Below are 27,611 nucleotides of genomic sequence, written 5' to 3'. Positions count from 1 at the left end.
TACTGAATAGAGGTGTGGTCTCATCTCAAAAAAGATATACTGGCATTAGAAAAAGTTCAGAGGAGGGCAATTAAAATGATTAGGGGTTTCGAATGGGTCCAATATGAGGAGAGATTAAAGAGACTAGGACTTTTCAGGTTGGAAAATAGGAGACTAAGGGGGGATGTGATAGAGGTATATAAAATCATGAGTGGTATGGAGAGAGTAAATAAGGAAATGTTGTTTACTTGTTCCCATAGTATAAGAACTAGTTTCATTTGGTGGCCTCTAATGGGCAGCAGGTTTAAAACAAATAAAAGGAAGTTCTTCAGACAGTGCACAGTCAACCTGTGGAACTCCTTGCCTGAAGAGGTTGTGAAGGCTAGGACTATAACATGATTTAAAAGAGAACTAGATAACCTCCATGAATTTAAGTCCATTAATGGCTATTAGCCAGGATAGGTAAGGAATGGTGTCCCTAGCTTCTGTTTGCCAGAGGGTGGAAATGGATGGCAGGGGAAATATCGCTTGATCATTACCTGTTTGATTCACTCACTCTGGGGCACCTGGCATTGGCCACTGTCGGCAGACAGGATACCAGGCTGGATGGATCTTTGGTCTGACCCAGTATGGCCATTCTTATGTTCTTAACACAATTATACCCAATAGGAATTGCCATAGATTGTTTAATAAATTATGTACAGCATATGCAATAAAACTGATCTGCAATTTCATGGATAAGACATTCAGACTAAGGCAGAACACTTTCCAATATTACCTTTTACTATACAAAACTGTACAGCTAGTCGATGGATTTCAGACCTTCTAACATTTGAAACACCAGGATTTTCTTTGCTGAAAACTCAACTGTCACTCCAGAACTAACTGCCACCCATATCCGTACACATAATATGAAGTCAGAATAGACCAGTAGTCTGTGCTGAAATAAGCTCAAACATTCCAGTAATTTGAGCACCACATCAGTGGTTTAATACACATGAAACAGTGAAACATTGTGCGTATCTTATGTGCGTATTATACAGCTTTTTTTAGTACTGCACTGGTTCTCATGTCTAACATCTAAAGTAATTGCACTGTAGATTTAAGTGGAATGAGAGCAAGCTCTACAGTCTCAAACATTAGTTTTAAGTATTGGCTGCTTTCTTCTCCAACTCTTTCTTAGGATCTTGTTTCAACTTGTAATCTGCCAGAGCAGCCTTGATTGCATCTTCAGCAAGCACTGAAAAGTAAAAAAAAAAAAAAAAAAAAGTGTTTAGAACCCTGTTTGTAAATAGGGAGTAAAAATGATCCACCTTAAACAACAACAGCAAAAACAGGCATTAGTGTTTGTATTGAGTATCTATAGTACTATGCAGCAGAGACACTGATAGAAAAAGAGAAGGCTAGTGTTTTTTGCAGGTTACGACTAATACACACAAGGAGTGTTTCAACAGCAAAGCCTGCCCTGTTCCTTAGTTGAGGGAATGCTCTTAATTTTCTCTCAGGAATTAATTGAAATCTATCTTATTCAACACCCTTAATATATGTTACATTCCTTTTAAGGGAGCCCACAAAGATTTAAAAATGGGGCCTATGTCATTTTTTGGCATTTATTAGTGAGGATTTTTCTTTAAGTGGGGGTTGCTACTTCACCTTACCAGCACCAGGAACTTCAGCTCTCATTGTCATTTATGTCTGAATTCACATTTACATTGAGGGAGAAGGGATACTGAATCTTGACTAATGTTCTGGAGAAAGGTAAACTGGTCAGACAAGACTTTCCTTCTGATTAAATGCTCAGCTTTCCTTTTTTGACTCTTTGATGTCACACCACTAATTCTCTAGTCACCACTGACTCTTAGATGAAAGATCTGGCTTCTAACAAAAATATAACAAAGTCTTTCAGGCCTTCATCATATGTTCCAAAATAGCCAAACCCTGTTTGTTTCTTTTGAAGGTCACCTTAAAAGAGATCACTAGGGCTATGCATTTAATTCATGAGAATTTATGGCAGACTCAAAAGGTGGGTAACACTAATGACATCCTGTTGACTGATGTCTTTTGCAAATACCTAGAATCCTCAGTAAGAATTGTAGAGTCAAACTACAGTAAGTTATACTATGTTGTTTCTGGGTTAGGTTAGACAATATAGATTCTAAAAATTAAGACAGTTCGGTGTTTAAACAAGCTGCATTTAACTCAAACTTACTAGAACAGTGGAGTTTAACTGGAGGAAGACAGAGTTCTCTAGCAATATCAGTATTTCTGATCTTCAAGGCTTCGTCAACCTGAAATTTATAAACCTATTAATACAGGATTATGGCTGCTAGTCATCAATCACCTGAGGTGGTCATCTTGAGCCACAGATTTGTGAAAGACGTGTTTTGAGGACTAACCTTCAGGATGGGGTTGTGAGAGAAACATACAAAGAATTATTTTGGTATGCTTACTGATAGTGCAAAAGCATTTTAAAAGGGTTGTGTATAAACAAATTGCTCTGACCACCCTATCAACATCTTTCCCATTCTCCTTCCATCCCAAGATACCAGACGTAAGCAAAAAATTTTCATATGAACAGCTTCTGACAAACAAAGGCTAGGGACACCCTTCCTACCTATCCTGGCTAATAAATATTGAGGGATATATCCTCCATGAATTTAACTAGTTCTTTTTTGAACCCTGTTAAAGACTTGGTCTTCACAATATCCTCTGTCAGGAAAATATGCATAAATTATTTCTGGCTATGTAGGCCAAAGCCACTTTGAAAATTAAGCTATCAAAGTAAGGTCTGCTTTTCTAGAAATGGAAATTAAGATTAGTAAACTAGATCACATTTCATTGACAGGGATGAAATATTTTTAACCTGCTTCATTGTAGAAAAAATTCACACTAGGTAAAACGGAAACTTCATACTATGCTTCTCATGGTTCCACATATAGCCTCTAATAATGAATGGTGTAGCATTAATAGCGATTTATGCTGCTAGTTTTTGTGTAATATGCTCTTTCACAGATGTGAAGTCAGTTTTACCGTTTTTCCTTTAATCCATTCTGTGGCCAATGAGCTTGAGGCAATTGCTGATCCACAGCCAAATGTTTTGAATCTTGCATCAACAATTTTTCCATTTTTATCTACTTCAACCTGCAAGAATTCCAATGACATTGATTTGGTATATAATATTTGTGTTATATATTTGGTTACATAACATTCTTGTGGTACTATAACTGAAGAGGACTCAGCTTGATAATGATTTGATTTCAACCTATTCACAGAAATCAAGGCAAAGTATCCTTCACATTGGTATCCATGGTAGCAGAATAGGACCTAAGAGTAAGGCAAGGAATACTGTAAAACATTTACATTTTAGTTCTAGAAACGGAAAGTCATTTTACTAGTGGTTTAAGACAGCAGTTACAAGTAGACTTTAATGGACATCATCCACTTAAGGTCTACTTTTGTTTCAAAAGGTGAGTTAAATGTAGTCTTCAGAGCTGACACCTGCCTCTGAATCCTCCTGATATTCTTGTTGATTTTCACCAGAACATTTTAACAGTGGATAACATGACAATGTATGGGAAACAATCAAGATTTGCAAAGTGTTATCAGATATATAAATGAAATAGAGGCTCTTTTATATTTTTTATTTTACCACCTGTAATACCATTAAATCAGAATTATCCACCAGAAGTTTCATGTGAAGGCAGTTCTCATTTAAGACTAATATGTTCATATTCTGTAACTTTTCATTTTGTAAAGTTACTTGCATGTCCTCTCTTTTTTTCCTGGCAAACAGCTTATATGATTGTCAACATAACCAGCGTGGTCAGTTCATAATATTCAATATACTAGAGATCTCTCAGTGAACACAGAAATAATCATGTTTGTTATTTGATAACTCACCTGTAATTTCATCACATCTCCACAGGCAGGGGCACCCACTAATCCAGTGCCAACGTTCTTTGCACTCTTATCAAGGGAGCCCACGTTTCTAGGATTTTCGTAGTGATCCACTACCTAAAAGGGAATTTTATTGGCAAGGATTATGGTATCTACAGTCCCTGTCTAGGAAAGCGCTCACAACGTCTGTGCAGTTTAAAACATACTGCAAGAAAGCCCAGTGCGTGGCACGGCTGAGAACCTCCCCAACGCTGCCCCAGCTTCAAGGGCATGGGAGTCCATAAGCCCCCTAGTCCCACAATAGCCAGACCTCCTTCTCCTTTCCCAGTCCCAAGTTTCCCACACAACTCCCAGGATCCCATCCTCTTCTTCACCCCTGCCAAGTTCTTTCCTCCCAACCCCTCTCTGCTCTACCTCCCCTCCATGCTGATCTCACAACCAACAACCTCCTGCCCCAATGCTGCCCCCACCCCTCCCCCCTCTCTACTCCCCCCCGCCCTCAATGCTGCCCCCACCCCTCCCCCCTCTCCACTCCCCCCCGCCCCCAATGCTGCCCCCACCCCTCCCCCTCTCCACTCCCCCCGCCCCCAATGCTGCCCCCACCCCTCCCCCCTCTCCACTCCCCCCCGCCCCCAATGCTGCCCCCACCCCTCCCCCCTCTCCACTCCCCCCCGCCCCCAATGCTGCCCCCACCCCTCCCCCCTCTCTACTCCCCCCCGCCCCAATGCTGCCCCCACCCCTCCCCCTCTCTACTCCCCCCCGCCCCAATGCTGCCCCCACCCCTCCCCCCTCTCTACTCCCCCCCGCCCCAATGCTGCCCCCACCCCTCCCCCCTCTCTACTCCCCCCCGCCCCAATGCTGCCCCCACCCCTCCCCCCTCTCTACTCCCCCCCGCCCCAATGCTGCCCCCACCCCTCCCCCCTCTCTCTCCCCCCCGCCCCCAATGCTGCCCCCACCCCTCCCCCCTCTCTACTCCCCCCCGCCCCCAATGCTGCCCCCACCCCTCCCCCCTCTCTACTCCCCCCCGCCCCCAATGCTGCCCCCACCCCTCCCCCCTCTCTACTCCCCCCCGCCCCCAATGCTGCCCCCACCCCTCCCCCCTCTCTACTCCCCCCCGCCCCCAATGCTGCCCCCACCCCTCCCCCCTCTCTACTCCCCCCCGCCCCCAATGCTGCCCCCACCCCTCCCCCCTCTCTACTCCCCCCCGCCCCCAATGCTGCCCCCACCCCTCCCCCCTCTCTACTCCCCCCACCCCTCCCCCCTCTCTACTCCCCCCGCCCCCAATGCTGCCCCCACCCCTCCCCCCTCTCTACTCCCCCGCCCCCATCGCTGCCCCCACCCCTCTCTACTCCCCCGCCCCCATCGCTGCTGTCAGCCTCTTGCCCCCTCACGCCCCGCCCCTAAGGACTCACATCTCGCCTACAAGGCCCCCCCCGCCCCCGGTGCTGCTCCCGGCCCCCTCACTGACCTTCTTGTGATACCCCGCGGCGGGGCCTGCCAACCCCCCGGGCCCGGGTCTCAGCAGCGCAGCGGCAGCCCAGCCCCCCGTCAGCCTCAGCGCCGCCATCTTCTCTCGGCAGCGGGCAGCGCGAGATGTCCCGCCCTGTCCCCGCGCACTGTTAGGAGCGCGTCGCGTCACGCCCCCCACGTGACCCGCACGTGTCCTGGCCCCGCCCCCTCGCGAGGGGCAAAGGGCAGTGACTTGCGGGGCTCAAAGAGCAGCAGCTAGAAGGCGCGTGTCCGGCCCCTCCCCCCTGTGGTATCCAACCCGGCCGGTCACGTGTCTGCTGGTGCCGGCGGGGGCCGCGCAGCGCCGCGTGCAGCAGGGCGCGCCCCCAGGACATGTTTATGGCGCTTTGCATCCTTTTGCTCTGCGCTTGGGAAATGGACCCTCCACGCCTGCTCGGCATCGCTGCCCCGGGAGAGCTGCCCAGGCCTGAGAGAGCCAATAGCCGGGTCTGGATGAACCCGAGTATTGCCGGCAGAAACCAACCCAGGCTTAACCAACAGCTGTTCTGTGCCTGGGCCCGGTGCACATTGTGCACACACCCACTTGCCTAGGGGAGCAACAAGCCCTCCAAGCGGGGAAGACCCAGCCCACTGAGATATGTGTTTATGCCTGCCAGGCTTATTGCAACCAGTGGAACTCCTTGCTAGAGCAAATTGTGAAGATCAGGGTTCAAAAAAGGACTCTTGTACATTTCAAAAGCAGAAGTGCCAGGAGTGGGAACTGGTATGCTTCTGTTTCCATCCCACAGTGGAGACATGGTGGTGGGAACCTAATTGGTTCTTCCCAGCACAGGCTCCTGCTCCCTTCCACCTAGTAGTTGACTAGTTGCTTAGGCTAGTCACTTACATCTCTAAAGCCAACTGTGTTTTGCACCATGTTCAGAACCATTTACAGGACTCACCTAACAGCTGGCTGACAGATGATCCACTCTCAGGGGCTGTGTCTAGACTGGCCAGTTTTTCTGGAAAATCAGTTGCTTTTCTGGAAAAACTTGCCTGCTGTCTACACTGTCTGCTTGAATTTCCGCAAAAGCACTGATTTCCTACTGTAAGAAATCAGCGTTTTTTGCGGAAATACTATGCTGCTCCCATTCGGGCAAAAGTCCCTTTTGTGCAAAACTTTTGCACAAAAGGGCCAGTGTAGACAGCTGAGATTTGTTTTGCGCAAAAAAAGCCCTGATCGCGAAAATGATGATTGGGGCTTTTTTGCAGAAAAGTGTGTCTAGATTGGCCACGGACGCTTTTCCGCAAAAAGTGCTTTTGCGGAAAAGTGTCCGTGCCAATCTAGACGCTCTGTGCCGAAAATGCTTTTAACGGAAAACTTTTCTGTTAAAAACATTTCCGGAAAATCATGCCAGTCTAGATGTAGCCAGGCAGTTTATCCAAAGCCTGAATTTGTCCTATACAGTGTTGTAGTTTGACAATTAGCTAGTCAGGATTCCAGACCAGAGAGCTAATAATAGTCTTGCTCTGTTGTGATCAGTACTTGGTTTCTCATTTGGCTTCTGAGGGAATGAGTTCTAATGGGGGTGGGGGGGGGGGGAGAGAGAGAAGAGGTGCAAGTTTTTTTATTCATATTCCCATTTGCATATTTCCAGACCTTGCTGCCTTAGGATGCTTTACAGTTTTATCAAATATTTAGACAGCATCCTGAACACTGAGGTTGGACAGGTCAGAGGGAGTTTTGCAAAATATCTGTTTTAATTTCTTGTGCAAGGTCACCAGAAAGAGGTAAGAGGGATGGAGGGCTGGACTTTGCAAATACATTTCACCATATTTAATTCCCATGCCATATCCCATTCTCTAGTGATGCAGCTACGGGAACTTTATAAAGACGAGAATATTTAATTTCTTGTGCACTAGCCCCTGCACCATCCATGATACACGTACATCGTGTACTGAATGTCCAGTTATTACAATGGCTCTCATCCTGCTATGGTTGTGGGAGGATGAGCGGGGACGCAGCAACAAGACCCGAGCCATTTTGCTATGGACAGAGGTGCTCAAAGCCCAAGCAAGCCTTTGAGCCTGCGTACAGAAGAGTTGCCACACACAATATGGCGGCCAAGCCTGGGTCCTTCCCCTACCGACAAGCCCTGGCCAGGGGGACCTCCTTCAGGGCCCCGACATGCCCAGGAGGACCTCAGCAGCCCACGCAGGTGCCTGTAAGAATCCATCACGAGAAGGCCGTGACTCCCTAATCGGAAACAGCCGTTGCTGCAGAGCTGAGTACAGCGAGCTCCACCCGGGCCTTCAATCTTCTTGTCGGGGGTGCGTTCAGCATCTGCGCGGGGACGGGCGAGTCAGGCGCGCCAGCGGCAGCCCCGCGGCTTGGCCGAGGTCGGCAGGCAGTGCGCAGCGCGTAGCTGCACAAGATGGCGGAGGCGGCGGCAGCCGGGCCCGAAGAGACGGCGGCAGTAGCGGCGGCGGCGGCGGCGGAAGAGCGGCGGCCGGAGGAGCAGGGCGGGGACGAGAGCGACTCGGGCTCGTCGGCGGATGGCGAGGACGAGGAGAAGGAGAACGAGGCCGAGATCCAGCGGCTGGAGGAGCAGGTGGGGATCGCGGCCCGGTGCTCGTGGGCACGCGGGGGGAGGGGGCGGGGCGCGAGCCGGGTGCGCCCGCGAAGCCCGTTGCCTCGCGCGTGGAGCCGCCCTCAGCCCTGCCTCGGCCGGCGGGGTCACCCTCGGTTCGGTCCCCGCAGCGCGCGGGGCGGGGGAGGCGGCTCCGCGGCTGCGGTTCGGGGTGTGCAGGAGGGAAGCGCCGCCCTGGGGGCTCTGCGAGTAGCGCCCAGGCCAGAGCATCGGGCCCTCATCCTTGGGGGGTGTGAGCATCCAGACTGGGGGCGAGTCACTGCTCAGCAGGAGCCCCCACGCTTTCTGTAGGGTGCACAGAAGAACAGAATCCTTCTCTGCCCTTGCTTATCGCTGCTTGCCTTCATCTGTTAGGAGCTATAGGCCAGGGATTGTCTGTGTGTGCACAGGAAGCAGAGTTGCATTTTGTGGGGGCTAGGGCCGTACACATCATTAATATTGATAGAGCAAAGGAATCAATAGGTGATGGAGTCTGTATCGTGGCCCCCCCATTAAATGTTGGAGCACAATTAACATGTGAAGAAAGGGAGAGATTTTTGGAACGAGTGGATTAAAGAGAATAAGGAACATGTGATAGTATAGATGGGTGAACTTTTAGGTGTGGGGAATTCACACCCATTCATTCTGTAGTGTTAATCCAGGATTGTATAATTCTGCTGTCTGTTGTAAAATATCAAGAAATCCTTTCTGTTTGTTTATAGTCTCAAATTCTTTGAACACACAGTGGAACAAGGGATGTTAAAAATCGTGTAATAGGGTAACTGTGAAACTGCTAAAAATCTTAGTGGCTACATGTGCTACTGGTTCAGCAGTACTGTAGAGCCTTCAGTGAAGCTGCCTACCTCGCTTGGGAGGAGGAAGAGAGCTGCTTGTCCTCCCTGGGAAGGAAACTTCTTTTCCCTACTGCAGTGAAACCACCTCCCCCTGGAATTGGTTGAGTGTAATCTGTACCATTAACTGATAAGCATCAGCTGATTGGTTAAACAGTTAATCAGTTAAACCCTAATATTGCTAACAAATTCAAAGTTTCATAATCATGTGTAATGTATGTACATTATACTATTCATAAACTATGTGTGGTTTCTGGTCGAGAATTGAAATATGTACCTTTTTTAGCCGTCTTGGTACACAACCCTTTCAGTTGGAGACACTTTCAGAATTTCTACAAAAATGTGCTCTTCGCTTTTAATTTCAGCATGGTAATTATGAAAATGTTATATCTTTATGAAATAGTTCTGTTGTGTAATTCTTTGGTGTTTTAATTGCTATGGCAAACTGGAATAGTGCTAACTTCAGAGGGTTTTCTCTATGCACTGATTACTGAAATAATTGATGGTTGCAACCAGGAATAGAACTTCTTGAGGACTAATATAATTGGAAAGCATGCGTGTCTGTTGTTGAAATGAACTGCAAGGTGGACCATGCAGTAACAAATGTTTTTCTGAGCTTGACGTACATTGAGAATAGGGAGGCAGAACCTTAATTAGAAAAGAACTTCGATCTTTTCACATCTCAGAAACTACTATTTTATCTTGAGAACTGCTTATGTTTGCTATTTCCAGTTATTAGATGGGAAGCTAACATTTTTTGGATATTTATATTAGTTTACTGGAGCAAATTCTCCGTTTTTGTACAGTGTTATTGAAAAGTGGGATCTACTGCAATTTGGATACAAACCATCAGTTTTACCACTAAAATGATGATTAGACAAATGTGCACAACTGCTTAGTGAGATTTAGGCACCTGCTTATTATGCTTATCACCTGAGGATCCACATTATTAAACAGTGGCTTCTAGCTCCAAGGGCTCAGTTCAGTCACCTGCCAAAATAGAATCTTTCATTTTGTACCCTCAGTGGGCTTTGAAAACAATGAAACATTGCACAACCTTTATGCAGACTGGTGAAAGGCGTGTATTATTTTCACTTCACATTGAGCAGTCTGGGGGTAGGTCTACACTAGCACTTTGACTGGTGTAATTTATGTTGCTCGGGGTGTGAACAAACCACTCCCTGAGCAATGTAAATTACGCCAACATAAGAACCATTGTGAACTGCTCTATGTTGTTAAGAGATCTTCTCCAGCTGCCACTTGTTGGGGTGGATTAATTGGAGAGCTCTCTCCAGTCCACTGAGAGCAGCTCCACTAGAGAGCTTACAGTTGCACTGCTGTAAGCTCTATAGTGTAGCCATTACCTGAGACACTGAAGGAATTGATGGCACAGTCCAAAATAGAACTCTGAAGTTCTACCCTAGTAACCAATTGCTGGATATACTCTCTTACATTTCTTCATCTCCTTTTTAAAGCTTTCCATCAATGCATTTGACTATAACTGTCACTTGGACCTAATAAAACTGCTTCGCCAGGAAGGAGAGCTGGTAAAGCTTAGAAGAGCCCGCCAGAAGATGAGTGAACTCTTTCCCCTGACTGAAGGTACAGGATTACTTTAGTTCACACTGGTTATCCTTCTGTAAGCTCCTCCCACTGTTTTTAGCAGCTAAATTGAACATTTTGTAAAATAGTGGTGTTGAATTTTAACATGGAAGTACAAATCAGACATTTTTGGGGATTGTAGTTAGTGGATGCTTCTGATGATGAAGTCCAGTGTTGAGCATACAAATTCCTGCCAAAAGGTTAATATTTCATAATACAGTAAAACTCTGATGGTCCGGCATCTGACGGTCTGGCACTCCTGATGGTCCGGCACCATCAGGAACCCGGAAATGCTCTGGGTAGCCGGACCATTGGAGCTGCTCTGCCCCCAGCTTCCCCAATTCAGCCGCTGCTAAAACTGATCAGCGCTGAATCCGGGAAGCAGGGGGCAGAACAGCTGGAGTGCTGCCGGGTAGGTCCAGTAGCACTGCCCCTCGGGGCTGCGGGACCAACCCAGCGGCTGACTCCAGGAAGCCCGAGACAGAGCTGCTCTGTCCCAGCTTCCTGGAATCAGCCACTGGTCAGTTTCAGCAGCAGCTGACTTGGGTACACCTAGGACAGAGCAGCTGGGGTGCTGCTGGGTTGGTCCCCACAGCGCCGAGGTTTGGCGCTACCAGACCAACCCAGCAGCGCCCCAGCTGCTCTGTCCCAGGCGTCCTGATTCAGCCGCTGCTGAAACTGACCAGGGCTGACTCCAGGAAGCCCGGGGCAGAGCAGCTCTGCCTCTGGCTTTCTGGTGTCAGCCGCTGATCAGTTTCTGCAGCGGCTGACTTGGGGACACCTGGGGCAGAGAAGCTGGGGTGCTGCCGGGTTGGTCCAGTAGTGCCGAGGAGCGGCGCTGCGGGACCAACCCGTCAGCACCCCAGCTGCTCTGCCCCAGGCGTCCCCAAGAGCAGTTGGGGTACTGACGGGTTGGTCTCGCGGCGCCAAGGGTCGGCGCTACCGGACCAACCCGGCAGCACTCCAGCTGCTCTGCTGCAGGCGTCCCCGATTCAGCCGCTGCTGAAACTGACCAGCAGCGGCTGAATCAGGGGCTCCTGGGGCAGAGCCGGACTAACAGAAGGGAGGGCTATGAGAGGGTCTGGGGTAGCATCTCCCCACCCCACCCCAGACCCCTCATAGCCCCCCCCTTCTGATAGTCCGGCATATTTGATAATCCGGCACCCCGTGGGTCCTAAAGGTGCCGGATTATCGGAGGTTTACTGTATGTTGTAAAAGGATGCTGTTGAAAGTTACAAATAGCCTATTAGCCTAATTTTTTTTTTATTGACGGGACAGACAGCATCTGGGCAAACTTCCCTGTACAGCCTGGCAGACGTGCCTTGACCTGACATGGAAGGGCCTCTTCCCAGAAAGAGGGTGAGAGAACCGCCTTTGTGGCTGTTCAGTGATTGGCATCTGCTGTGTATCTAGAAGGGTACAAATTGTGCTAGTAATCACTTGTGCTATGGGCCATTGTTCCCTGGGAATTGAACTGACATTTATCATATAAGCATCATGGTAATGCTCTACCTTTACAAATAGATAGATATTTACTTAAATATTTGGTGGTAGGATTGTAAAAACTGGCCAAAGCTTTAGTAAAATTTGTTATAGCTAACTGTAAAAGTTCAAAAAAGTGTTACAAAAAATAACCACATTTTCAAACTATGCTATGTAGTGATGCCAAGTTAAACTAATTTCTTATCTTTTGGATTCTTTTGAATATTCTTGGTAATGTACCTCTGAAGTTCCTGTTCTTTTTCAGAAATTTGGCTAGATTGGTTGAAGGATGAGATAAGGATGGCTTCTGAAAACACTGATCGTGAGAAGGTTTATGAGCTGTTTGAGAGAGCTGTGAAAGACTATATCTGTAAGTTGCAAAGATCCCCTGCAAAATAAACATTTGTAGTTTTGCATTCTTCTTCACTGCTTTCTTATGGTTAATACTGTGAAAAATACTCCCCCAAATTTGTTTTGGATCTGTGCGGTAAAGAATAGCTGTTTTAAAAGTAATAACTCACAATCTGTTGATGATACTTAGATGGAGATTTGAAATTTATGCAAATTGGAGAGAAGTTGTTGAAGGATTCAGCTCTATTGTATCATTTCATTGATTTCAGTGGAGAGCAGCTGATTAACACTACATTTCCTGGCTTTGTATCTTGCTGTTACCTGATGAGGAGTCTGTCCTTACAGATATTGAATCCTGTATCCTATAATTAATTCTTCTGTTCTTGTTTTTAGAAAGTGTTTTTAAAAGGCTTATTTTCAGTACCTTGCATTTTTCTGTAGACCTTATTTTTTAGTTCCTGCTCTCTTTCATGTGTTTCTATTATGTCCACAGTCTGTAAAAGCTTTTTAAGAGTGAGTTGCTATTAATTACAAAAAAGACATAATCCTTTATTAACCTACCTACTTAAATACTCAAGCTAACCCACATTTCACAGCACTGGGCCGCTGGGACTTTCATTAAAAGAGAGACAAATATCTGGTACTTGTTCACACCTATTCATCAAGCAATGGCTGCTGCTAAGTACCTAATTATTAGGCTGAACAGTCAGGTTTGCTTCATGTATTATAGTGGTGGAGCTAGCTGTGAAATGAATTGGCAGATATTATTGATGTGTCAGTAGTAGGGATGTTAAATTTGTATGCAATCAGGTAATCAGTTAGTCAATGGAATTTCCATCAACTACTCAGGCAGTCAATAAGGGGGTAAACTGCAGAGCTACAATGGGGTTAGTTCCCGGCCCCAGGAGCTAACCCTGCTGTGGCTCTACCTTTTAAACATATTAAGAGCTTAGCAGCTCTTAATACATTTTGAAAAGCAGAGGTGCAGTGTCTGGGACCGGGTGTGAGCTGGGACAGCTGATTCCTGGCTCATACCTGGTCCACCGCTACACCTCTGCCTCTCTGTCCTTTTTGTCCCTGATGGTTCCAGGGAACCGGCTTTAAAGCTAGCTTCCCGCAGCACTGACCCCCCCCCCCCCACTCCTTGTTCCTCTGGTAGAGGAAGCAAGGTGGTTGGGAGGAAAGCGACTGGTAGAGTCACTACTCAGATACTTGATAAGCGCATGCTTATGGCATAGTTGACTGGTCGCTTACATCCCTAGTCAGTAGTAGCTATTTGTTAATTCTTCAAAGCCACTCTTGAACTTCTAAAAATCATGTACAAAAGGAATTATTCTCTGACCACCCAGGGAATTGATATAGAATAAAAGTGATGGAACTGCTCACTCAGCTTTTCTTATCCCCATTGCCAACAGACCATTATTTTTAGTTTTCCCTGAATTTTTGCAATAGTTTGATTTAGAGCAATTAAAAAAAATGCAAAACTTCAGGAAAGGATAGCATGCAGGTTTTGTAATTTGGAATGACAAGTGGGGGCATGGGACATGGAATTTAGGAGATGAAAGGCTAATTGGGTTTTGTTGTGGTCTGTGGTGTAACATTGGAGGTCTGGTGCTCAGCCCTGCTCTCTAGCTCTACCTTGCAGTTTTACTGCCATTTTTTTGTCCTTTCTTGCTTATTTGTGCTGTTCCTGCAGGACACAGACAGGTATTAATAGTCTGGAGCTTTTATAAACATTACAGACTAGAGCAGGTTGGAAAATGGATTTTCAATCCCATGAAAAAATTGTGCATCCACCCTTTTCAGTCTAATAACATACCTCACTTACACACATCAGTGAAACTATAATGTGGAACTCCATGCACAGAAATGTAAAAAATCCATGCCCACCCACTATTTGTTGAAAGATGTGAATGTAATAGTTAATATGGCTGGCATTTAAAGATGTCCGTTGATAAGTCAGGTCGAAGATTGTTAATCATGGGAAGCCGGAGGTAGTTGAGATTGCAGGGTAACTGGAGAGTGGATTACAATTTGGATTTTGAGTGAGTGCTTTTTTAAGGTATATGATGAACTAGTATCCTTCATTCTCTGTACCTGGGAACCTTGCGGCCAGCCCTGTGACCTGGCTCTTACTACATTTAAACTGCAGAGCTGCAGTGGGGGATAGCTCCTGGATCTGGCGTGATCCGGGACTGAGCACCTTTCCTTATTGGCTTATCATGTACTTGATACAAATTCTATCGATTATACGATTAGCAAATTACGCACCTCTTCATCCTAACTTTTGACCGGTTATGTTCCTGCCCTATAGTAATTTAATCTAGATCAGTGTTTCTCAAACTTTTTAAATAAAGTACCCTTAAAAAAAAAGTACCCCCAGTACCTACAGTTTTCAGCGACACAATTTTTTTTCTACCATTGCAACACATTTGCTTAAACAACATAATCATAGCTGGCGATGAAATTTTTGGATGTAAAAAGTACAAAAGTAATAAAATGCTGTAAAACTGAAAACAAAAATTCAATGTTCTCCAAATTTCAGTTGTGTTGACATATCCCGCAGTCTTCTCTCAAGTACCCCAACGGTACTCGTACCACTGGTTGAGAAACACTGATTTAGATCACATCCCAAATTTGTTTGAGGCCGACGTGACACTGTATCAAAAGTCTTACAAAAATTAGGTATATTAATGTGTTCAATTAAGTAACTGTGTAGTTGCTGATACAGAGGCAGTAGCAGTGCAGGGGCAGGAGGGAGAGAGCCGGTGGCTCCCCAGGAGCTGGAGCACGAATATCTGGAGCCTGTGTGTAACTGAACATTAATCAATGAGCTCACACTTTCACATCCCTGCTGTTCCTATTGTTGCTCCCCATCTACCAGGATAATAACCTTATCAAATTGTACAGGGTCCAGAGTTCAGCATGAAAAAATGTTATTTTCTGTGGAAGAGTAGTATGCTAGGAAAGTGTATTAGGTGCTTTATATTAGGGATGTAAGAAACTAGTCAACTAGTTGCTTCCCGCCTCCCTGCTACAGAATGGCCTTCTGGGTCAGACCAAGGGTCCATATAGCCCAGTATCCTGTCTGCCGACAGTGGCCAATACCAGATGCGCCAGAGAGAAGGAACACAACAGGTAATCATCACATAATCCCTCTCCTGTCATCCATTTCCAGACAGAGAGGCTAGGGACACCATTCCTACCCATTCTAGCCAAAAGCCATTGATGGACCTAACCTCCATGAATCTGTCTAGCTCTTTTTTGAACCATGTTAAAGTCCTACTCTTCACCACATCCTATGGCAAGGAATTCCACAGGCTGACTGTGCACTGAGTGAAGAAAAACTTCCTTTTTGTTTGTTTTAAATCTGCTGCCTATTCATTTCATTTGGTGACCCTTAGTTCTTGTGTTGTGGGAATAAGTAAATAACTTTTCCTTATTCACTTTTTCCACACCCGTCATGATTTTATAGACCTCTAGCATATCCCCTATTAGTCTCCTCTTTTCTTACCTTTTGAAACATCAGATTGGAATTTGCATGCATGTGTGTTACTCTGCATTGACCATGTAAAACCTCTTTTGTTTCCTTTTACTGTTTAATAAATATTTACTTAGGTTACCTTAGAGGCAGCAAGGTGAGGGGAGCAGGACCCAGAGCTATGGGGGAGCTTGCTTAAAAGCTGGTTCCCCCCAGCATTGTCGGGGGGCAGGGATGGCAGGGGAGGCAGAAGTGAGTGGGAACTATAGCAGTCCCTGCTCACACTGGTCCGACTGCTGTGCATTTTCCTTTGAAATTTAGCAAGACAAAGGCAGAGGTGGCACAGTAGGAAACCAGGGTGAGGGGGGAGTCAAGCAGTCCCCACTCACCCTGGATTCCTTGCTGTGCCTCTGCCTTTTAAATGTATTAAGAGCCGTGGGCTTACTACATTTAACAGGCAGAGGCACAGCTGGGATAGCGAATATCACACTCCACCCCTTATTGACTAATCAAGTAGTCAATGGAAATTCCGTTGACTACTTCATTAGCTGATTAATCAAAATTTAACATCCCTACTTTGTATACGTTGTATCCCTAGATGATTTGGGAAGTTGAAGGGAAAGTTTCTTTCCTGGGAGAAGACTTTACTTCATTGTTTCTGATTACTTTTGTTTAGGTCCTGAAATCTGGCTCGAGTATGCTCAGTATTCGATTGGTGGCATTGGTCAAGAAGGCGGGATTGAGAAAGTTCGCTCAATTTTTGAAAGAGCACTGACTGCTGTTGGCTTACATGTGACAAAAGGAGCAGCAATCTGGGAAGCTTACCGGGAGTTTGAAAATGCCATCTTGGAAACAGTACAGGTATAATCCAGAACTTTCTGTTCTCTTGAGTGCGAGGAAATAGTGGTGTCAGTAGGCTTTTCAAAAATCAATGCATCTGCTCTGCTGCAGTGGTTATTAACATTAAGAAGGTGGTGTCATTTATGGTGTGCACAGGGAGGAACCTTAGTGCAGATATTAGAATTCTTCCTTCTTTTCCATTGGCTTGGCACTCAGAAAAATAGCTTTAAATTTAAAAAAAAAAATCATTTTCAAACACTTATTTTTTCTCAGTAAATATTTATCAACATAATTTACCTTTATTTGTTTTCTGCCTTTGAGAACTTGCTACCTTAAGAATTCATTCATTTTTCTCTTCTGTGTGAATGAATGTTTGCATGCCAGACAGTTTCCAAGGTGTATATTCTGTTTGAATTAAGCAAGAACAAAGCCTACAAACATAATAGCAGCATAGTCAGCAGTCCTGTTTCTTGGTAGTTTACAAAATATTGAAAGAGCTGCTCTCAGAAAGCTAATAGCTATTTTAATAGGGGTAATCAGAGATTTTGATATTAATGATCTAGTCTTCAGTCAAAGTGGTCAGGATATCTAGATGTTCTAGAGGACACACAAGGTGCATGAACGTCAAGAGTTTATTAAGTCAAGTTAGAAACTGTCTTGCAGTTACTGACATTGGGCTTGTGCATTGCCATTATCTTATGTCCCTGTTTTCAGCAAGTGCTGTAATAAACTGGGAATTACTTGTTGTGATCGTAAACATAATTTACAAATGTGCATCTTAGTTCTTGGAAAGAAATGCTTCTTGCATGCCTCTGACCTCCGGCTGAGCAGCTTTCTGTTGTGAGCTTGTACAGTTCTATTACACAAGATGCTTGTTTACCACGTATGCTTTTTAAAGATTGTTATTTGGATCTCAGGTCTATTATTCAAATTGCACTTGGGTTTATTGTTTATCAACCCAGGCCCCAAGGGAGTTGGGTAATGCTGAGTATATTTTTCTTTGTAGCCAGCTGCTGGCAGTATTCCCTCCCCTGAACAGCAGCAGACACTCTGTGCACAGCTTGAGAAGATTCACACACTGTTTAGGCGCCAGCTGGGAATCCCGCTGCTAGGTAAGAACCCCTGTACGTGGGAAGGCTGCCTGGGTAAGGCTACAGGTTCTCCTTTCAGTGGTGCAGTGGTTATGCCGCTGAGTTCTCCTTTTGGTCATGCCTCAGAAAATGCTTGTACAAGGTTTGTGTGTCCTTAAAGTCATGGATGTGTCATTCTGAGTGTTTCAAAGACTTTCTGTGCCCCTGCTTTGTTGGGAAATATTTGACTTTCTAATTCCTACCTGAATTTTGTAACATTCAAGGAAATAGATATTGCCAAAAAACCCTTTTAAGTACTAAGGGTATGTCTACACTACCACCCTAGTTCGAACTAGGGTGGTTAATGTTGTCATACGAACTTGCAAATGAAGCCCGGGATTTGAATTTCCCGGGCTTCGTTTGCATGTTGCCGGGCGCCGCCATTTTTAAATGTCCGCTAGTTCGGACTCCGTGCCCGCAGCAACACGTGGCACGAACTAGATAGTTCGGACTAGACTTCCTATTCTGAACTATCTAGTTTGTGCCGCGTGTAGCCGCGGGCACGGAGTCCGAACTAGCGGACATTTAAAAATGGCGGCGCCCGGCAACATGCAAATGAAGCCCGGGAAATTCAAATCCCGGGCTTCATTTGCAAGTTCATATGACTACATTAACCACCCTAGTTCGAACTAGGGTGGTAGTGTAGACATACCCTTACATACTTTGATAGAACATGTCTTACAATTTAAACGAGGAGCTTTTTAAACAGAAGACAGTAAGCCATAAAGGTGCCGTGGGGATAGGCATGGTACAAGAGTAGATCCAGGTGGGAAACAGTTTTCTCGTCCTTCTAAAGCTTTTGAGGTTACAACCATTTTTTTCCATTCCCTATCGGCTTGAAACTGAGACCTTTATAATTTTTTTTCAGGAAAATATAAAAAATAAAAAAAGACTGTACCCCAAACTAGCTGATTATAGGGTGCACACCTGGAATGTGGGAAACTTGTGTTCAGGCCCCTGTTCTGCCAAATTTGGACATGTTCAATAAACATTGTGTTGAAAAATTCCTGAGCAGTTATGAACCTAAGTTGATGGTAGGAAAATATCCTAGTTTCTGCTTTATCTTAGCTTTTGGTGTTTCCCCTAATGTGCAGTCAGGGTACCAGCTCCATCATGCTTTCACTTGGTACCCTGTCTGTCCCCTTCTAAGAGTCTAACCAAGCCCAAATAAACACACTTCTCTCCCTTTTTTTGACTTGCACATGAAAACAGTTTGGCTTGTTCATTCTCTTCCTAAAGCCTTGGAGTTATTCTGCCGTGTTTCTGTCCAAAACCATCCATTTGTAATAGTCTGTCTTGAGTTTGAATTGGATTATCGTATGTAGAAACTGTTACTCCAGCCCTTTAACCAAGTGGTCAAGCTATATTCCATCTCAATCAGGGTTTACAGACAGGACAACATGAAAACTCATGATGTATAACTCATGATGTTCATATTACTTAGTAAAATAATTGTTTCTGTCAATTTGGTTCTTTGTCTATATTAATAGACATGGAAGTCACATACGCTGAATATGAAGAATGGTCGGAGGATCCTGTGCTGGAAGTAGTCATAAAGAACTACAAGAAAGCACTGCAACAGATGGAAAAGTGTAAGCCGTATGAAGAGGCTCTGGTAACTATTTTAAACGTGTTATGAAACTAAACAACTTATTTTTCCTAAATAACCACAGAAGTAAACTAGTGACTTTGAAACTCCTTTTCAGCATTAAGCAACATAAAGGAAACTTTCCCATTGTCTGTATTATTACAGACAGTTTTGAGAATTTTATAGCAGCTTGAAATAGTGCTGCATAGGCAGAGAGGCCTGCATCAAGAATCACTGTGTAATATTCTTATGGCACCCATTAGAACCATTTTCAAGATCTTCCAGACATTCTGGCCTGGTAGGGGTAGAAGTGTATATTTGAACCCATCTGATCTGTATTCAGAAGTCAGTGAAAATCAAAAGGCCTGAATCCAGATCCACTGCTTAGGATTCTCCTAGATCTGCTGATTTGTTTAAGGCTAAAATTTTGTGCTTCAGATTATTGCTCTTGGTCTGTAAAATGCTGTTCTGATTCAAGGTTGATTTGCTTATCTTCCTGACAAAGTATAACTCTTTTGTCTTTGTACTCCTGTTTGTGTTCTAGCTGGTTGCTGAGACACCAAAACTAGCAGAATATCAAGCCTATATTGACTTTGAAATGAAAGCAGGAGATCCAGCTCGCATTCAGTTAATTTATGAGCGTGCCCTCGCTGAGAACTGCCTTGTGCCAGATCTCTGGGCACGGTACAATCAATATCTGGTAAGGAAAATAATATTACATTTACCCTATTGTGCAGCTGTATCTCCTTGGACTCAGTGTTGGATTCTGCCTGTGTTTCCACACTTTCACGTAAACTGTCAATCCAGCTAACCAGACACTATCACGGGGGACCACAGGTCCCAGTATTTGGGGCTTTGCCTTTTAAAGGCACTTATTACCTCTCACCCTTGTTCTGATTTTTCACATTTGCTATCTGGTCACCTTAAGCTGTGTCAGTATAGTTTTCATCAGTGTTCATTTCCCTTCTCTCAGAAATGCATTTATAGAAACACAAAGTCACTTTGACATTGATCAGAATAGGTACACTGAGTATTGTCATCTGGTCCATCCCAATGTGTTTCGTATATGGATGGGACGGCAGTTAGAGGTAACACCCAAATAAGAGTCCCAGTTAATTTTGCAGTGAATATGTATCCACATGGAATTGCTTCCTAGTCTACATGACCTCCTAGATGACATCAAGTTTGCAAGGTGGTACCATTACCAAGTTCTCTAAAAGGGGCCATCTCACACTCTGATGCTAAATTATTTTTTCTTGCTTGCACTTTAAATGACTAAGGTTAGTGGGGATTCATTCAATGCTTTTATTCTGTCTCATTAAATCGAGTAGCATAGCAGAATGAGTTGTTTGACTGGTCATGGATTGTGTTCATTGAAAGGGGGAGTAATGTGATACTCTGTTATGCTGTCACATAGCATCTCTCCCTTTGAGGCGGTCAGCTTGAAAGTACAATTCTCAAACTTTTATGTGAAGTCAAAATTTTTTTAGAAGACAGCATTTTTTTGGTAATATTGTATCATCTGGGATGAGGGTTGTCTGAGAGGACTGTTATGCATCCTTTAATTGATTGTGTGATTATTTTAGGACCGGCAGTTGAAAGTGAAAGAATTGGTACTCTCAGCACATGATCGAGCTGTTAGGAATTGTCCCTGGACTGTTGGGCTGTGGAATCGTTACCTTTTAGCAATGGAGAGGCACAAAGTTGATCATCAGATTGTTTCTGGTAAGGAAATTCTGCTGTCATTAGTTATTGACTGAGTCCATAGCAAGCTTCCAAAGTGTCTGAACCCCAGGATGTTTTCTTGTTGATGAATGGTAATGTGAATGATATTCCACAACGAATAGGAACCTGTTATGAATTCTCTCTAACCTTAGGCTGGATTAATGGAAATGCTGTGAAACTATTTTACAGTAGTTTTTCTGGAACAACTTCATATTTAAGCAGAGGTCTCTTTATAACTCTATTGCACATTACTGAATTGAAACACATTTGCAGATTTCATACTCATTTACTAATCAGAATATAGTATATACATGTTACACTGCATCATTTAGCTTTTTGAAGTATAACTTTTGATTCATAAAACCATAGAAATAGCCTCTCCTATCCCTCAGTCTACTAACTCCAGTTATTGGCAAAAGGAACAAAAGCAAATACATGTCTTCTTTTATTTTGCACCCTAGAAAACTTTGAAAAGGCTTTGAATGCTGGTTTTATTCAGGCTACAGATTATGTAGAGATCTGGCAGGCATATCTTGATTATCTAAGAAGAAGGGTGGATTTTACACAAGGTAACTATATATAAACTTATAAGAATAACTCACCTTAAATTTTTTGCTCTGGGGAGCCCTTAGAAATGACAATGTACTCTTCTTTAAGAGCCTCTAATAATTGTTTTTAAGATGTCATTGTGGAGGAAATAATCATTTGGTATTTATTAAAACATATCTTATACAATTCTCTATATCAGTTTCTAGTTGGAGAATAGAGTGCTTTGTCCAAAAATTCACCCTCTGTTTCTGGTCTCATATGGCTCTTATTTGTCTTTTTAACCTCCATATGCAATAACTTCTGCTGAAGTGAAAAATGCTTTTTGAAAACATTTCTATTGATGAAAGTGGATTTCTTCTTTGAGCTAGACTTTTAGTGAAGAAACCACGATAGGCTAAAAGAAATGGAAATCATTACTCTCAGGTACAGAGATATTTCTCTTTGTTTTTCTAAAGACTCAAGTAAAGAACTTGAAGAGTTGAGGTCTGCATTTGCACGTGCAGTGGAATATTTAAAACAAGAAGTGGAAGAACGTAAGTCAGAGCTTTGAAATATTTTCATTCTTTTCATTCTAGTATGGCTTATTTTCTATTATGTCTTTGTTAGGTTGGGCCACAAATACAGTAAATCTAGAATGCAAGTCTTACTGTAGTATTACCAATACAGGCAGTCCCCGGGTTATGTACAAGATAGGGACTGTAGGTTTGTTCTTAAGTTGAATCTGTATGTAAGTAGGAACTGGCGTCCAGATTCAGCCGCTGCTGAAACTGACCAGCGGCTGACTACAGGAAGCCCGGGGCAGAGTTGCTCTGCCCCGGGCTTCCTGGAATCAGCCGCTGATCAGTTTCAACAGGCTGAATCTGGATGCCAGTTCTTACATACAGATTCAACTTAAGAACCCCAGGCGTCCCCAAGTCAGCTGCTGCTGAAACTGATCAGCGGCTGATTCCAGGAAGCCCAGGGCACAGCAACTCTGCCTCGGGCTTCCTGTAGTCAGCGCTGGTCAGTTTCAGCAGCGGCTGACTTGGGGACGTCTGGGGCAGAGCAGCTTGGGTGCTGCTGGGTTGCTCCAGTAGCACCGCTCCTCGGCGCTACTGGACCAGCCCAGCAGCACCCAAGCTGCTCTGCCTCAGGCGTCCTGATTCAGCTGCTGCTAAAACTGACCAGCAGTGGCTGAATCAGGATGCCTGGGGCAGAGCAGCTGGGGTGCTGCCGGGTTGGTCCAGTAGCGCCCAGAGCGGTGCTACAGGACCAACCGGCAGCGCCCCAGCTGCTGTACCGCAGGCGTCCAGAGCAAAGCTGCTGAGCACGCTGCCGGCGTCCTCCGAGGCTTTGCTCCCCGTCTCCCTGGTCTGCTGGTCTCCAGCAGACCAGGGAGACGCGGAGCAAACCCCATTTGTAACTGCAGATCCGATGTAAGTCGGGTCTGCGTAACTCAGGGACTGCCTGTACTTTGCTTTTAAATGTGTCAAACAACTCTGCTTTTTTTTTTTTTTTAATCTGCAGGTTTTAGTGAAAGTGGGGATCCATCCTGCTCTATAATGCAGAACTGGGCAAGAATTGAGGTAATATTTTCATCAATCTGTTGTGTTTAAATTGTGTTGCTAGGGGAAATTCCCTTTTTAGAAATCTGCTTAGAGAGGTGTACGTCCTCCTTTCTTTGTGTCACTTGGCCCCTGGTGTCAGAGATCGGGATAGCTGAGGCTTTCTCCCTGTTTCACTACAACCCCTCCAAACTGATGAACCACTCATGGTGTACCTGAAGGGAAGAGTTCAAAGTCCCTAAGCAGGCAGCAGTGTGATTTAGGTTAGGAACAAGACTCCTGATTTCTGTTCCTTGCTTTGCCACATTGCTTATGCAACATTGAATAAGTCACCTATCTCTTTCATTTTTTCCACCTATAAAAGGAGATATATGCCTAACTTACATAATATTATAAACATAATGCACTTTCCTCAAATTAAAGGTGCTAATGAAGTACATTTTAATTGTATTGGCTTTGAAACTTTCCCATTCATATTTATGAGATACAACATATGCTCTATTTGGAAAAAACAACAACAAATGGTCTGGTAGCACTTTATAGACTAACACAACATGTAGATGGTATCATGAGCTTTCGTGGGCATAGCCTACTTCTTCAGATGACCAGACCATTTGTTGTTTTTTTCTGTACAGACTAACTCGGCTACCCCCTGAAGCTCTGTTTGAAGTAAGATGTTTTCATGTTTCATTTCAAATGATTTTATTTATGACTGAACTCCTTTAAAAATAATGAAAGATGTTCAGAAGTATGTAAATAAGATCTTATATAATGTATAAAGCTAGCTATGCCTAGCAACCAAAGGCCAATAGTGGGATAAGAACAGCTCTAACTGTTTGCTTTCAGTAGCAGTAATTTACTCTGAAGTATCTTAAGTGCCTCTCAAAAGGTTTCCACAGTGATAAATGTGTCTTTCTGGCATCCTCTGTTTGTGGATGAACCTCTATTTAATTTTTTTATGTTGCCTTTTTAGGCTCGCCTGTGTAACAACATGCAGAAGGCCAGAGAACTCTGGGACAACATAATGACTAAAGGGAATGCCAAATATGCCAATATGTGGTTAGAATACTATAACTTGGAACGGTAAGGGTGCAATGATTTAATTTCTGCCTCAGTTTCTCCATTTGCAAGGTGGATCTAATGTGGTTCACTGGGACACATTTATTTTAGGTCTAAGTGCCTTGGAGGTCTTCCAGGGAAAGTTTTAGAACAATAAATTATGCAGGTTATCTAGGAGTGAAAGCATTTTAGGATGACTGCTTTGAGAAGTGGCTCCTTATTGTTGTATTTCCCCAATTCTCAGGGCCCATGGAGATACCCAGCATTGTAGAAAGGCCTTGCATCGAGCTGTGCAGTGCACAAGTGATTATCCAGAGCATGTCTGTGAGGTGCTGCTAACGCTAGAGAGGATAGAAGGTAACTTCTACAATCCTCTATCGTGTCACTTTCTTGGTTTATTAAGTCCAGAGTTATTGCCCAGTGGAGCTCCTGTGTAGTAAACTGTATGCTAATGAAGCTATGCCTCTGTGGAAATTGCAGCCCTGAACTGTTCTGATTTGCAGAGCATTTGTTTCAAACTTTTCAACTTTAGAAAGAAACCTTTACTTTGAGTGAAGTTCTGGGCAGGAAATTTTTTTACTCGGGGGCTGATCCACAAGCCATGGAAGTTAATGGGATTCCTTCAGTTGACTTCAGTGCACTTTGCATCACACTCTATAAAAGGCTTCCATTGTGTTTGATTTTTGTTCTAATTCTTTTAAAAAGTGCTAGGTAGATTTGGATTTTGTTTTTGCACTGTATCTAATGATAGGTAATATTGAGGGGACTTTCATAAAAGTTTCATTCTTACTTTTCATAAATGTGCTTGTTCTAAAAAAAAAAAAAAAAAGAGAGAGGATTAAAACTTTTTGTATCCTACAGGCACTTTAGAAGACTGGGATGCTGCTGTACAAAAAACAGAAAATAGACTAGCTCGAGTTAATGAACAAAGAGTAAAGGTCAGTATTTTTATATGAACTATCTGAGAAATCAATAGGAAACTGTTATTCCAGAGTCATCTTTACAGGACTGTTTTGGTTTAAACATGTCCTGTCGAACCCCATAAATAATGTTGAGATATGTTTAAGACTTAAACTGCTAATTTCTTTGTATTGATAGGGCTAGTTTTTCCTGCACTGGACATCTAGTTAATTTTACCTCTTCACAAGTATCAACATAGCAATTAAAATGATAGAAATATCCACTTAAGAAGTATCTTTTAAGTGACCCTCCTACTTGGGCATGGTAGAAGCTTAGTAGAAGACTGTTTCTTATTGCTATAGATACATGCAGCAAAAAAGAAGTGCTTTAGAAAAAATATACTCACGATTTGATTTACAAATCTCCTAAATGTTTCCAGGCTGCTGAGAAGGAAGCGGCTTTTGCGAAGCAGGAAGAAGAAAAAGCTGAACAACGAAAGCAGGCTCGGGCGGAGAAAAAAGCTTCAAAAAAGGCTAAAAAAATGAAACCTGGAGACAAACGCAAAGTCGAAGATGATGAGGAGGGAGACTGGGGGCAAGAGGAGGAAGGTATAAACTGTACCTTAACATTTTTCGTCACATATGACAACAAGAATTTTAGTTGCATCTCTGCAATTAGCATGGGTCAAGGAAGTGGTGGTGTTGGGGTTCTTTGAAAGCTGTGTTCTAAAAAGATCTTAATTTATCTCCACTTGTCAGTCATGAAACTACTTCTGTTTCATTTTTTGGTTGTCAGTGATCATGGAATGAGCTAGTAGTGAGTGAACACTTACCTTAATAATCAAAATATTTTTTTAAAAGAGCACTTACTAGGAAAGTTTCCTGGCTGACAATTATGATTTTGAATGTAAATACAAATTATCTAAGCTGCAGTTATCTGAAATCTCTCCGTTTTTTTTCTCCTGACTCTGTGTGTGTCTCCTCACACTTACTTTAAAAAAAATCTACATTTTCCTATATTTATAGCGTCTCAGAATGTTGAAAAAAGGTTTCTTGTGGAATGTCCTCCATAAAGAGGAACATGCACACACACAGCATTACAGGGTGGTTCCAAAAATTGCTCATTTTTTAAAAGAATGCTGTGACCCACTTGTTTTTGGAGGTAAAAACACATGCTCGTTCATAGAATTACAATGTGTACAACGAGATAGAAAGGAAAAATTTGCCTGGTAACCCTGTGTCCCTTTAAAGCCTTCGCTGTCTTACCCATGAGGTTATCTCTCCAGCTGTAAAAGGAGAACTGCTCTTCCTTTGTCTTAGAATCTTACTTTGCATCTGCAGTTCCAGGTGCTGAGCACTTTCCTGGATCAGGCTGTTAGAGGAAGGCAGTCTTTCACTTAATATAGATGTGAATAAAACCCTACTGTTTGCTAGAATATCTACATCATTTAAAGCTTTTGTTTCACTGAACAGCAGTGCAGCCCAATAAGAGATACAAGGGTGATGGGGACAGTGCGCTTGCTGAAGAAGAGGCGGAAGACATGGAAGTAGAAACTGGCCTGTTTGGAAGAAGTACACCTGTGAGACCAAATGCTTCCTCTAAACAAAAGGAAAAGGCAGCTGCGAGCCGAAAAGAAGCTCCCAGAGTTCTCCATGACAGTTCTAAAGATAATGTCACTGTTTTTGTCAGCAATCTTTTGTATAGCATGGCAGACCCTGAAGTGAAACTGAAAGAGCTCTTTGAGAGCTGTGGGGAAGTGGTGGAAATCCGCCCCATATTTTCTAACAGGGGGACTTTCCGGGGCTATTGCTATGTAGAATTTATGGATGAAAAATCAGCTCTGCAGGCTCTGGGATTGGATCGCCGTATTGTGGAGGGGAGGCCAATGTTTGTTTCTCCCTGTGTGGATAAGAACAGGAATCCAGATTTTAAGGTATAGTACTTTTTAATTGTTGAGCAAATAACCTTATGGATGAGATTGTATAGGAAAGCTGTCAGTATGTCTAGTCTCTTCAGTAATTCTTCCAAGTAATCAGCCCTCCATTAATCTCTTCATACCGGCAGTCCAGTATTTATTTTGAGAATTATCTGTGCTAGCTACTCTTAGTGCATGTTGGTGACACCTTTTGATACAATAGATTTTTTTTTAATATATTTGAGAGAGTTTATCTGTTGGTTTGTTAAAGAACTCCTCCTAAACAGTAACAGCTAGGACCACAATTCAGCATGCAGCTTCCTCTTATTAGTACTTAAAGTAAGGCCAGGGTTTGATTGTGGCAGGAAAATGGGATATGCCTGGAATGGGATTGCTTCTCATAAACCATATAGAAAAGACAGACTCACCAGCTAGGTGAATGGGGCTGGCTGGGGGTGCTCTCCCCTTCCAGGACTTGAGCCTCTATCCTCCAGGTACCCTTTAGGGAGGGCGGCAAGGGGCTGAAGCCCCCCTCCAGATTTGTATAGGGACATTGCTGGCTGTTCCCCTTTGTCAGGGAGCATGAGGAAAGTGAACAGTTTGCTGTGTTCCTCGCTCTGGCTGGGGAGCACAAGGGAC

At 43.9% G+C, this 27,611-nt stretch overlaps 2 protein-coding genes across 3 annotated transcripts in view; one reads left to right on the top strand and one right to left on the bottom strand.

The window, feature by feature from the left end:
- Window positions 1-649: 649 nt before the first annotated feature.
- On the bottom strand, window positions 650-5,502 carry ISCU (iron-sulfur cluster assembly enzyme). Its single transcript, XM_075898774.2, has 5 exons — window positions 5,345-5,502; window positions 3,880-3,993; window positions 3,010-3,120; window positions 2,189-2,267; window positions 650-1,219 (listed from the first exon to the last, which is right to left on the bottom strand). The coding sequence occupies exons 1-5, from the start codon at window positions 5,441-5,443 to the stop codon at window positions 1,125-1,127; spliced, it is 498 nt and encodes a 165-aa protein (XP_075754889.1). The 5' UTR covers window positions 5,444-5,502; the 3' UTR covers window positions 650-1,124.
- Window positions 5,503-7,256: 1,754 nt separating this feature from the next.
- The window catches only part of SART3 (spliceosome associated factor 3, U4/U6 recycling protein), a 31,503-nt gene continuing 11,148 nt past the window's right edge, over window positions 7,257-27,611 (top strand). Inside the window, exons 1-16 of one of the 2 annotated variants that reach the window (XM_075898772.2) lie at window positions 7,257-7,937; window positions 10,282-10,408; window positions 12,156-12,260; window positions 16,399-16,583; window positions 17,569-17,674; window positions 19,183-19,307; window positions 19,825-19,980; window positions 20,867-21,005; window positions 21,467-21,574; window positions 22,010-22,087; window positions 23,061-23,119; window positions 24,072-24,181; window positions 24,402-24,514; window positions 25,019-25,095; window positions 25,497-25,665; window positions 26,533-26,990. In XM_075898772.2, the coding sequence (XP_075754887.2) occupies window positions 7,761-7,937; window positions 10,282-10,408; window positions 12,156-12,260; window positions 16,399-16,583; window positions 17,569-17,674; window positions 19,183-19,307; window positions 19,825-19,980; window positions 20,867-21,005; window positions 21,467-21,574; window positions 22,010-22,087; window positions 23,061-23,119; window positions 24,072-24,181; window positions 24,402-24,514; window positions 25,019-25,095; window positions 25,497-25,665; window positions 26,533-26,990 (2,292 nt within the window). In that variant the 5' untranslated portion in view covers window positions 7,257-7,760. Of the gene's footprint in view, window positions 7,938-10,281; window positions 10,409-12,155; window positions 12,261-16,398; window positions 16,584-17,568; window positions 17,675-19,182; window positions 19,308-19,824; window positions 19,981-20,866; window positions 21,006-21,466; window positions 21,575-22,009; window positions 22,088-23,060; window positions 23,120-24,071; window positions 24,182-24,401; window positions 24,515-25,018; window positions 25,096-25,496; window positions 25,666-26,529; window positions 26,991-27,611 lie in introns of both variants that reach the window. The other variant, XM_075898771.2, reaches the window with a different exon arrangement.

This window comes from Pelodiscus sinensis, chromosome Z (genome assembly GCF_052426305.1).
Source record: "Pelodiscus sinensis isolate ZL-2025 chromosome Z, ASM5242630v1, whole genome shotgun sequence".
NCBI lineage: Eukaryota > Metazoa > Chordata > Testudines > Trionychidae > Pelodiscus > Pelodiscus sinensis.
Note: the sequence above shows the minus strand (reverse complement) of the source record. Positions and strands in the feature narration are given on the sequence as shown.

Excerpts from the sequence above, each read along its gene's own strand:
- ISCU (XM_075898774.2), bottom strand. The coding sequence starts at position 5,443 with ATGGCGGCGCTGAGGCTGACGGGGGGCTGGGCTGCCGCTGCGCTGCTG. Across the intron at positions 3,994-5,344 it reads CCGCGGGGTATCACAAGAAG|GTAGTGGATCACTACGAAAA; the intron begins GTCAGTGAGGGG and ends ATTCCCTTTTAG. Across the intron at positions 1,220-2,188 it reads AGTTAAACTCCACTGTTCTA|TGCTTGCTGAAGATGCAATC; the intron begins GTAAGTTTGAGT and ends TTTACTTTTCAG.